Genomic DNA, 12,819 nt, shown 5'->3' with positions numbered 1-12,819 from the left:
ATAATTACAAAAGTGCTACCGTGCTCTGAACAATCCCCTGTACACAAATACTGTACAAGTAATCACAAGGATGCGTGGAGGCGAGCTGAGCCCGACCAAATGGGACGCAGCCAAGCGGCATATGACTCCCCTCACCAAAAGTTGGCCCGGGGTCTTCGAGGCCGATCCAGTGATGCAGCAAAACATGACACTGCTGGGTTCTGTCTTCCCTTTTATCCCTTTCATTGTGGAGCTGGCAGCGCTCCTCCGCAACGATATAAAGCGCAGCCGCCGTCGACGCTCCGTCCCGCTTATTTGTCTATCCTTATTTCCTCTCCCAGCCTCCTTTTCTGTTTACTTAAACCAATTTCTAGTTTATTAAGATAAGATAAGATAGTAAAACCTTTATTGATTTCCGTAGCGAAATTCAGGTGTCATAGCAGCAATAGAAAAAGAAAGATAGTACACATGGGAATATGTAAGGGGACAACAAGGATTTAAAAAAAGAAATAAGAATAAACATATATTAACAGGATGAATAGAAATCTGATTGGTGAATGTACATATATACAGATTTGTGAGCAAGGTTAAATATATATCCATTTATATGTGCAGGTCCCAGTGCGGATCAAAGTCCTATGTGCAAACAGAGCAAATATTATTAATATTCAGTGCAGGTTATTTGTGATGGGTTAACCCTTGATTCCATTTCTCTCTTTTGGTCTACTTTCTGTCTCTCCACCTACATTCTCTTGGCCTTTCCTGTTTCTGTTGATCTGCAGTACTTTCTTCTTTGGCTCCTACACACTTGTCTCCCTCTACCTCTTCCTATACTGCTCTTTACCTCCTACACTCGTTTTTCCTCTGGTTTTATATGTCTTTTCCCAAGTCACCTCTGGCATTAGCTGCATCTCTGGAAAAAGTATTTATTAGCAATAAAACATGTTGAGAAGTGGAAGATATCAATGGATATTGCAATATTTATTAAGTATTGGTTGAGGCTGCGAGCTATTTAACTTTGTTTAAATAGGAGTCAATGGAGACTCTTTAAAGAGCAACTTAACATCTATTTAACTTGAATATGCCCCCTTGACTGGTTCAAAATCTGTGGTTTTTATCCTCTGCATCTTAACAAAATCTTCAAACAGGAGTTGCAAATTCAACTGTGGTTCCACCAGAGACGATGTGTGAAACCATCATTTCCAACTGTGTATAAATGAAATACAATTCCACCACAAGTTCATGACTCGGAGTGGGGGCAGAATGGACACGATCATAAATCAGCAAATAGGTCTTAAATCATTTGCTTTTTAGTGTAGCAAAGTCAATACATTTTTTGGAGGTCTAGAGAGGACAACATTACTGGATTTAGTAGATGAAGATCTGCTGGAGCAATGTAGATATCATCATTATGCTATGACCAGTCATTTGAAAGTATAATCGTTTTTCATCTTTGTAAAGAAATTGAATTGCCTTGGGTTGAAAGGTGCTACATAGATAAACTTATCTTGCTTTGTGACTCTACATATGATTTTAAGGGTCCCTATTATGGTTGTTTGGGTTTTCCCTTTCTTGTAGTGTGTTAAATAGGTTGGTATGCATGTAAATGGTCTGCAAAGGCCCTGTGTTTCCTCAAGAGGGAGTTTTTCTCCCACACACTCCCTCCCTGCCTGAAACGCCTCCATTGGACTCCTTTGTAACTCCCAGACATATTTTAATGATAAAAATAAAGCCTGGAAACATGTCACAGTAGAGGCACTAAATAAAAATAGGAACCTGAAATGAGCAGAATATGTTCTGTTTAAATGCAGAGCTTTGCCTGATTACAATAAAGTCTTAAGTTAGAAAAGTTGTATCATTCAGATAATGAAGTGAACATTGAATAAACAGTAAACAATCCTAAGAATGTGGCCAAACTTTGGTGCCAATTTTCCATTCTTGCCAAATTCAGATGCTTGATGCCGACTGCTATGCTGTAGATCTTCTTTTTTCCAAGTTACAAACTGATCCAGGACTTAGATCCGGGTCGAAAAATCATATTGAGATTATTCAGGTTGTGTGCTATTTCCCCCGTTTCTGGAGAGAGTGTGAGTAGTGAAATGCTTGAAAAATGATGGTGGTGTTGGTGCTCTCTTCATATTCGAGTGTAACTCTGTGTGTCTTTGGGTCCCTTTTTAGATGCGGATCAGGAAGGTTTTCCATTTTTTTTGCAAATCCAAAAGTGTGAAGACTCAGATTTTAGTTGGTTGTCAAAAGGCTTAATAGCTCAAACTGGCTAGGACAACAATTTTATTTTCTGTCAATCAATTAAATGATATATCGTGTCCAGCTCTTGCGAAATGATTGAAATGCTTACTGAATTTTCATTGTTTGAAGTATGCAGTAAACAGCAATGTAAATGCATAAGATTTATAATAACTTTGGGTTAGTTCTGCCTCATATCACAATGCAACATTCAAATAGGACTCTGGATACTCTGAAACTATAAAATGTGAGTCCTGTGCGGGCGGTGAGAAGCTGATAGAGGCTGTGAGAGCATGAAATATTTCCAACATTTAGAGACACAGGGGACTAATAACAGCTTGCCCAATACTAATTAAGTGTTGAAATGCTTTCAATTTCGCTGAAAAATGTTTTTTCTCCCCCAAAATGATCGGGCAAAGCTTCAACTTTGCATTAATAAACTGCACCAGAATCCAATTTTATCTTTTTGTGATATGTCCGTTAAGATGTTCTATCGAATGTAAATGCTTTCTTCCTCCTCTCCTCTTCATCTGCGCTTGATTTTGTCTTCTGTTTTCTATTCATCTTTCCTCTCTGTGTCTCCTTTTTGTCTGGCCCTCTTTCCTCCTCCCTCTTTATGTTTGTCTACTTCCTATTCTCATTCGTCTATTTCTCCTCTTTTTTCACTGTCTTCTCTCTCTTTCTGTCTGCCAGGCCGTGGCCTAGTTAAAGCGTCTTCTGCTTTGTGCCTGTTTTCTTTCATCAGCTTGGAACTTTTTTAGACTCTCCCCTTTTCCTTACCCCTTTATCTCTGCACTTCCACTGTTTCCCACTCACTCTCTCTCTCTCTTTTACCTGCATTTGTTCCTTTTATTTGTTCCTCTTCCCATTTCTTCCAACCTGTTATCCCTCCACCCTCTTTTTCTTCTGCCGCTCCTTCCATTTTTACCTCGCTCTGTCTCTTCCATTGTGTGGAGGATAGCCGTCAGGAGATCTCATCACTGAGTCTCTCTTATTACATGATTACAGGGTAATTATCCTGTGAAGTTGTCTTTGCCCGAATCTTTGAAAGACGCTTAATGTCTTTTTAATGGGGTTTGGAGACTTTTTTGTCTTTTGTAGTTGCTGCGGACTCTTCAATTTATTGCATTTACATGTGATTGTCCTGGAACACTGTGTCCTGATTAAGTGGCACTTGGTAATTTTCGGGCGAGGCATCTCGCTCCAAATTTTCAGTCAGACTGGCTTCATTTATAACTTCTGGCCTCGGCTTTGTCCTAGACGCCGTCATCTGCCAGTGTCTGATGAAGTTGGACCTGATGAAGTTTCTGAAATGATCAGGACGAACTCGGAAATAAAAACTTGGCCTGGGTTTTAAAGTAACGGGGAAAGACGGGCAAGTAAAATGTCATGTTGCTCATCAACTGTTACCCTCCCAACTTTGATGTGGAGTTGTGTAACAAGTAGAACAGTCCCCAAGCATAGATAGGTTATTATAGAAAATCTATGTATCAATGTCTATCCCGTATGCGCTCACATATTTTCTCTCCCAAACATGGGATGTATGAGGGATAATGTTCAACTTGATCAAAATCACATGCTCACTGATCACCCTGTGTTGTGCTTTTTTTGTATTAATGACCGCCTCGTTCCACATTATCCCGCTTATCACATGGCCACATACTAAATAAACCAATGACTCGACTTACAATATTGATTAAACATTATTTTATTGACTTAAGGTCATCGGTTTGCTTCAGAAATAAATAAATTGTCAACTTTCCATGAACCAGTCTTTAATCACTGCCAGAACCCATACCATTCTCCTGTTGGTGTTTACTTCCTGTCTGTCTTCTTCTGTGGATTTTAATGACGAACAGCGCTCTTTCTTTTAACGTCTTTCCTTGCACTCTTTTTTTTACTGGTGACAGTTCAACCATGACATCCAAAAGGCTCTGCTCTCCACAAATGTAAAAATGAACATTCAAAAAGTATTTCACAGTTTTTTCGGATGGAAACTAACAGACTTCTTTCTGTGGATTGATATGACTGCACATAGTCCCTTGATCCTCCTTAGCATTTTTTTTTTCAATTTACTTTTGATTGAGTGATTCATTCAGTCCAGATGGAGCAGAAAAACCTGGTGTAACGCTTGATGAATAAAGCCCAACGTTTTTTAAGAAGCTGCTGTTATATCAGTTAAAGGTATTTCATGTTGTAGAGAAATACTTAAGACTTAATGTAAGTTTTCAGGGTTTTTAAGTGTATTACTTTACACCCAACTTACTATCTTTGAAGAAACATTTGATCCAAATCTCATAATAGTACAAAACTGCACATATTTTTGGTACAGTTGACCCCAGTAAGAATAAAAATCTCTGTTGATGTTGATGTGTTTTATCCTTGATACTGGGTTGAGCTGACATCTCTAAACAAAACAGATCCAAAAGCTGAGTTTGCCTGTTAACAAAAGTGCAAATTATCTATTTTTTACCCTTCTGTCATTGCCCATCATGCATTTTTCCCATTTTTTGTCTTATTCTGGTTGAATGCAGCACATTACTTCAAACACAAACAATATCAACATGACTCCTCTCTATGTTTTTTTTTTCAACATGTATTTTCTCTGCTTTTACTCTTTCCCCAAGTGGCTTCAGCTCAGTTCACTGAACACAAACAATATTAACATGTAATTTTCTCTCTCTGTGTTTGTCTCTGTGCAGCTTGAAAGCCGCTGCTGTCTGTGATGCCCTCCCATGACACCCAGGTCGCTAGCTGACACTGCCAGTGAGCGGGAGACGCCACTGCACAACCGGTCCTGGGCCGGCACAGTCAGCCGGTTCTCGCCCTCCCACTTGCACACTGGAGATTAAACTCCACCCACCTACCAGTATCCACAGCCATCAGCTCCAGTCCACCCAAGTAGGTTCCTTTCATAAACCGACACACTGACGTCCTCGGCCAGCACCAGCAGCAGCAGCAGCCAAAAACACAGTATCTTCAACGCAATCAGCAACACCAGCACAACCATTATTAACACCACCAGCAGCAACCATCATGTCCAGTCGTAGAAAGTCCTCCACCCCATGCATGGTCCGGGTCATCAGCGACCTGCATGAAGAGCAAGATGACCCTAATGAGGTAATGGATATGGACATTTTGACGGACAACCATGTGACAGAAAAAGAACAATCAGAATCATCTGAAACTGCAGAAAACCTCCAGCAGGAGAACTCAGAGAAACCAGACCAGCAGATGTTTCCAGAAACAGTGGAAACCCAGAATACTGAGCCATTACAACAAAAGGAGACGTTGGGTGAAAAAGACAAACCCCCTGTCATTGAAGATGAAGAAACCATAGAGGAAAAAGACAGGGAAGATGTGGACTCTGACACGGTGCCTCAGAAAAAAGAGTCCAGAGGCTATGAATGCAAATACTGCCCGTTTTCAACACAGAACCTGAATGACTTTAAAGATCACGTCGACTCCAGCCACCCTAACGTCATTCTCAATCCGTTGTACCTCTGTGCTGTCTGCAACTTCAACACCAAGAAGTTTGACTCGCTCACAGAGCACAATGAGAGCCAGCACCCAGGCGAAACAAATTTTAAGTTTAAGCGGATAAAAATGAACAACCAGACTATCTTAGAACAGACAATCGAAAGCAACGACAATTCAGTGGTATGTGAAATGTCTAATGAACAGATGGACAGCAACAGCAGCTTTATGTTTCCACCTTGCATATCAACCACAGTTAAACACCCCGACAACATCCAGTCGCTGTATCAAGGGGGGGAACTGAAAAGCCAGACTCAGAAGAATCAAATCACAGCAGTCAACATCAATGGAACAGTGATCATCCCCGAACCCAATATCCTTCAAGGGCTCTCGCATGTCACCCCAATGCTCCAGCGTCCGCCTAACTTTAACTCTGTACCAAAAATAGCTGTTCCCTTGAACACCACCAAATATAACCCTTCTTTAGATGACAACTTAACGTTAATCACGTCCTTTAACAAGTTCCCTTACCCAACACATGCTGAGCTGTCGTGGCTGACGGCTGCCTCCAAGCACCCGGAGGATCAGATCAAGGTCTGGTTCACCACCCAGCGGCTTAAGCAAGGCATCACCTGGTCCCCAGAGGAGGTGGAAGAAGCCAGGAAGAAGATGTTCAATGGCTCCATCCCTCCTGCACATCACACGTTTACTGTCACTCAACCGTCTGCCAAATCCACCCAGCAGACCTTTGTCCACACCACAGTCGGACATGCAAGTTATCGGACCACCACGTCCAATGGGTTGAGTGTAGTCACCACCACAACTTCCCCCGGTGAAGTTGCAATTGGTTCCAGCCTTGCTAATAAACGATCTTTGCCAACACATCTAATGACAGTGTCCGGCCCGGAGGCAAAACGGCCCATCATGGCAGTGGCCCCTCATTCTGGCAATGCTAAAGACAGGGGCCTCATGGCTCCTCCCCCTCCTCCTCCCCCAAAAGACCGCCTCCCAATGGCTCCGCCTCCTGTTCCAATTGAGACGAAGAGACCTGTAGCAGTTCCTCTGGTCACCACAGAGATGAGGTGGCCATCCTTAACTGTGCCTTTAATGCCACCTCCCTCATCATCATCTTCTTCGTTGTCCAAAGGGAAGATTTTCTCTACGTTAGGAAACCCCAAAACAAAGCCAGTGGTGTCGCTGTCCTCCATAGTCTTTCCAGAGTCTTTAACAAGGCCCTTGATAGTTCCTCCGCCTATCTATGCGCCTTCATTTAAAAACCCTTTACTTTTTCCGATAACTTCGCCTATCACTTCCAAAGAAAAGCACCTTAATACTCACACTTTGCCAGCTGCTGATCAGAAGCTGCCAAACTCCCCACCACTCAATGGCCCACAGATAAGAAGGCCAACAATTATCCAGTCAATTCGGGCTCCTACTAAAGCCCCGTCCCAGATTCCAGGGTTTCCCTTCGATAGCAAGAAACTAAAAGAGCAACAAGGAGTTGAGTGGAGATCCAGCTACCCCAGAGGAGATAAAGTACTCTCTCCTCTGGCAGAGGCCAACGGGACATCTCATACAGATGGAAAATGGTCCCACAATCAAAACTCACTGGCTCAGCACAATGGTGTCCTACATTTGGAAGGTGGTGAGCTGGCTGCAGTCCTGAAACCAGACTTTCAGCAAAAGTCCTCAGTCCTGACCCAATTCCCCTTGCTGGAAAGGATGAAAGGAAAGACAGCAGAACAGTTGAAGATACTGGAGGAGAATTTTTTGAGGAATGGCTTTCCCACTCTTAATGATGTGGACAATCTGGCGGGCACCACCAACTTGTCTCACAAGGAAATCGAGAGTTGGTTTGTGGAACGCCGTGCACTACGCGACAACCTGGAACAAGCCCTTCTTAACTCCATGGGCACTAAGAGGATGGGCACCGGTGGCATTGCTGCCATCACTAAGAAACGACTACATCAGCAACAACACCAAACCCTACAGCTTAATGGGATTCACAAACTAAACACTGGTGTGGGCCATCTTAAAAGCCCTTTGACTCCCTCTCACTCCCTACCCATCATTGCACCCTCCGTCCCTAACCCTAATTCCTGCTCAGTGCCTCCTGACAGCAGATCCCAGACGCTCCTCAAGGACGATTTTGCTCAAACGCGGTGGCCTTCCCCTGAGGAGTTCAGCCAACTGGAGAGTCGGACAGGACGTGCCGAAATTGCCCGCTGGTTCCACGACAGCCGGCTGCAGAGCGGCAACATGGAGCTGACAGAACTTTTTCACAACAATGGAGTGAATGGAGGACAGGGGCAGCCTGTGTACTCTCCCACAAATTCTCCCCCCAGCATCCTCCAGCGCTGTCAGGAAGGAGCCCTGACAAACAACCACAGCCGTAAGATGCTGGAGGTTGAGTTTGGCTGGCTGATGGATCAGCGAGCCCATAGCCTCAGCAGTCAACAGCAAGATGAGCTCCATGACCGGCTTGCTGGCAGGTACTGGTTTCATAACTTTAACAATTTTTTATAGTCATGTATTTTGTTTTACTTCTTGGGGCCTTTCTGTTTTGAGTAGATACAGTTCTGTCAAAGTTAGTCACACTTATTCCAAAAATAAGACGAAACAGAAGTTGGTGATTCTTGAATACAGGGGAATGACAAGCAAACAGAAGGGGTGAAAAGACAGCCGCTGTAAACATTGGATTTTATGACGAACCTCTGCCCACAGATGCGATTGCAAGGTGGCCATTACACCATTGACTGTTGTAAAAAATAGATGAAACTGCCCAGTGAGCAATAGAACCACGGATGGTCTGCATTCCAGTATAGAAATTGAATTCTGGGAGGCGTTATGTTAAGGATATCTACCGTGACGGTGATATCTACCATGATATCTACCGGCTTGCCCAAAACACATGAATTGTAAAAACAGTTTAATGGTCTAACAATATTCAGAGTCTTTTCACATGTTCAGCTCTTTTTTTTTTTCATTTATTATGTGCCCGGTAACAAATCTTTGATTTTAGTTTACCTGGACTTTAAGGGGTCACAAGGACAAACAACATTGCAGGCAATATAAAATGGATTTCTTGTCTTTTTGCAAACAAATGATGAGAGATATCATATATCAAAATGAATGCAAACAATGAGCGATATTCGTCTTAAACTTGTTGTTGACTGCTTTTTTTATTGGCGGGGTAGGATTAATGGAGCCCTAACCCTAATGGAAATGAATATGATTCAGTGCTTCTGACCAACTGTTGAACATTGAATCTCATGAAAACAATCAAATCAATTTAATTGGTATAGTATGGCATACAACCCCCACCTTTCTACTCACTGACACCTTCTGCAGTGCATCCAAAACACATTTCCTGTTTCCTCTCAGTGGGTTTTGTCTTCTTGTTGCCACATTAACATTGTTTCAGGACATTAACCAGCAAATCTACAGGACTCCATTTAGTCTGCCTTCTCTTCCAGTAGCTTGGGAGATCTTTGGCTAAATAACAGAGCCATTAGGTTGGAAACCAATATCTCCACAATCATTTAGGCAAGAGTTAATTTTTCCCATGAGTCAACTCTGGGATGGGTTAGCAACACAGAGTGAAGCTCCACCGACGGCACACTGACAACCTTCTGGTTGTTGTTGGTTTTATAAACTCTGTACACAACAAAATGCACTTTGTAAACTAGAACAGACAACTTAAAATTAATGAGACAGGAAGGCAAGGTTCTTGTTCAGTCATTATTGCTGCCTTTTTAAAAGTAAATGCAATGAAAACATTCTGAAACCTGCTTTAGATGAGGGCTGGGATTGAGTGGTAAACCGTAAATTGTGATCTTTTAATTAGTAAAGTATTATTTTGTCATTTATTTTCCAAAAGTGTAAACCCTGACATGAAGTATGTCCTAGCTTCAACACAGTTGATGAATCAAGAGAATGTAGTCCTTCAGAATGTAATTATTTGATTATTAGTAGAAAATGTCCCACTGATGAAACACTTGTGTTGATTCTGATTGGGAGCTTTAGTATCTCAAATAACAAAAAATGATTGACACTTCCCTTTGTTCCTAAAAAAAATCAATCAAAACAGATTCCGGATAACTTGATAGAACTTTTTTTCCTTAATCTGCTAGAATTAAATATATGACAGAACTGTTGTACCTTAACTTTACAGTGCAATCTATTTTATTAAAGAAAGCACAGTCATCAGAAAGACAATTTCTAACTTAGACCATGGTCTGTTGTGAGTCATAAAATGAATTTTGAAAAAAGTTTTATATCAACTTATCCTTATCGTGTCTTCTAACCTAATATGTCTTGTCATTTCCAACATGTATAGCACACAGAACAGAAAATATATTGCATATTAATGTGAACAAATCTTTAAAACTAAACACCTTCCTGTTTCTGGATCTGAAATAGTTCAGTAGTGTTTTCATCCATCATCAGCAATGATTCAACAGTGGAACATTGTTTGGTAAATATACTTGTGTATCTCAGTTTGTTTTTTTCTTAACCTGTGACTGACTCCAACAGACTGAGGCAGCAGAACATGGTGGAGTTTAAGAACGGGGGACGGAACGGAGGAGTCGGGGGAGGAGTGCGGGAGATGTTCGGCAGCTGGCTGGAGGAAGGACACCTGAGGAGAGGGCGGGATCTGCTCCTGGACAGAGAGAGGAAGATGACGGATGACGCATCTGGGAGGCTGACTGGATAAACGGTAAGAGAGCTGCCGTGTTTGTTTCATGTCAGCTGTATTGACTTAGTGGTTCTGGTTGATTTGTTGTTGTGTTTTCACATTATGTGAGCCCTTTTTGTATTTAAAGATAAAACTGTTTTTGAGAATTCTTTCAAGCCCTGAGTTCCCTGAAAAGCTGAAAGTATATCAGAAATAAAATATTTTTGCAATGTTAAAGTTAAAGGTGACTTGTGGAGTTGTTTTGTTTACTCACAAACACACACTGTGTTTATCCTTGAGCTCCAACAAATATTTTGAATACATTTTTGCTTCCTCATGAGACGTTTGCAAAGCTGAAGTTTCTGAACCTTCCTGTTGTCCACGGAACAAATTTGACTTGTTTTCGAAGGCTTTTAGATATCAAAATAAGTGCTTCTTCCTTCTAATTGCCACAATAATAACATGGATGGTTCAATACTACATCCTTTGCAAGAAAGGTGGGGAATGTGTGGGAGAAAAACTCCCTCTGGAGGGAACACAGGGATTTTAGCCTTTGCAGACCATTTACATGCACAAAAACCTCTAGAAAACACTGCAGGAAATGGAAAACCCCAAAATGAAAAATAGGGCCCTTGGGATGGTTTTATAAATACCAAATCTACAAATAAAGATCTACAATTCCTTGTTTGAAGTTGGAGGTGACATGTGGTCAAGAACTCCCTTAACTGAAACTAAATCTACCCAAAACACATTTTGTAAACGCTCTGCTTTCACATGATCTGCCCAAATATTGTCTAAGATTTACTCTGTCTTATATAAAAGTATAACATACAGCAGGCTGTTCTGTAGTACCAGATCTGTTCAGACTGAGTGAAGTGTTTTAACAGAGCGGGGCCCCGATGGTCCCTGAAGGTCCCCTGGGCCTCCCCCACCCCCCTCTCTCCTCAGTCTGTTAGTGTTGAAGCCAGCACCTCCGTCCCAGGCAACAAACACTCCTCCAGCCAGTCACCGTGTGTGTGTAGCTGTGTGAGTTTTGGCATTAGCTGCTCAGCAACAAACACGAACTTCAGGAAAATTTAGGGAAGAAAAAAAACGTTATTGGAGGCCTAAAATAGCAGCAGACCCCCTGGTGCGGTAAAGTTTGATAGATAAAAGCCTCCGCCTGGGGCCAAGTGTGACGACAGAGTGTGCTGCTGCTCCTCTCTCCTGTCTGCTCTGACAGAAGATTGAAAGTTATAATGTGTCCTCGCGGCTTTTTGCTTATTAAAATAGATCTGTTCAAATGATTTCCTCGAGACAAACAGCCGTAAACAAGGTGGAGACTCAACTTCTGACAGCTGGGAAGATATCACCATATTTGGATATCTTCAAAATCAACACTTGACAGCTCAAATCAATAATCAATATGCAGCTTGATTAAGTTTTTTTGGGGATTTGACAATTAGACAGAGTTTTATTAAATTATGAAATGCTTCATTCCTCTATTAGACAATTATGTTTGCAATCATTAATTCATAAAATGTGTTCATTCACACATAAAAGCAATGTCAAAATATGAAAGTGAAGGACACTGACAGGATTATCATGAAATCATTAGTTTAGTGACTTATATTGCAGTCTGAAGTTATGCTATTATACCTGGAAGCAATGGTCCAGTTGCTAATCATGAATTATAATTAAATTACATATGAATGAATATACGAGAAAACTCTCTATTTAGTGTCATATACCGTGTGTGGAAAAGTTGTAAAATGCTCTAAAAGCCGAATCGAGCAAAGCTTTAGGAAAACACATGTTTATGCTTTATGGGCCCAGATCCCAGAAGATCCGGGTATTTTTGTATTCTATAGTCAGGCCATTTCGGCTTCATGCACTACTCACGCAACATTCATAGGAATCAACGGGCCCCCACCTCCAACGCTGCATGCATGTCTTTTTATACATCCATGCTGAGTGCTTGTGTCTTTCTGCAGTCTGCCACTCTTGTGAAAAATTAACTTAACCCAACCAGCGTGGACGCTCTCACCCAGACTTACTTTCAGACTTCATGATATAATTGAATATAATATAATATAATACACACCAAAAAGGAACAGTTAAAATCAGTGTTTATATGATGGTGTTGAAGGTTTTCCTCAGTCTGCTGCAGCTGCTCTCATAAACTCCTCCACCTCTCCGCTCCACCCACACATCAGACTGAAAACACAAGGTCAGCCTGCTGTAAATGCATCCTCACAGAATAAGAGAGAGACAATTCGACTTTTTAATGTTAAAACCTCAAACTGTCACCTGTATCCAGATAGCGACATTAGCAGGAGGACTGTGAGGCTGCCTGTTACAGGACATTCAGCAGGGAGAGAGCGGTGAGTGGTTTTGTGGCTCTGCTTGAGTTTGTGCAGGATGATAAATGAACATGAGCAGCTATCTAAACTCTGGCAGTT

The 12,819-nt window shown here is 41.7% G+C and overlaps 1 protein-coding gene across 1 annotated transcript in view; it reads left to right on the top strand.

Annotated features, from left to right (window-relative positions):
* Window positions 1-12,819, top strand: part of LOC134875061 (zinc fingers and homeoboxes protein 2-like) — a 121,079-nt gene that overhangs the window by 94,081 nt on the left and 14,179 nt on the right. Inside the window, exons 4-5 of the mRNA XM_063899458.1 lie at window positions 4,926-8,192; window positions 10,237-10,420. Of these exons, the coding sequence (XP_063755528.1) occupies window positions 5,260-8,192; window positions 10,237-10,417 (3,114 nt within the window). The 5' untranslated portion in view covers window positions 4,926-5,259 and the 3' untranslated portion in view covers window positions 10,418-10,420. The remainder of the gene's footprint in view (window positions 1-4,925; window positions 8,193-10,236; window positions 10,421-12,819) is intronic.

Source organism: Eleginops maclovinus, chromosome 13 (genome assembly GCF_036324505.1).
Source record: "Eleginops maclovinus isolate JMC-PN-2008 ecotype Puerto Natales chromosome 13, JC_Emac_rtc_rv5, whole genome shotgun sequence".
NCBI lineage: Eukaryota > Metazoa > Chordata > Actinopteri > Perciformes > Eleginopidae > Eleginops > Eleginops maclovinus.
Note: the sequence above shows the minus strand (reverse complement) of the source record. Positions and strands in the feature narration are given on the sequence as shown.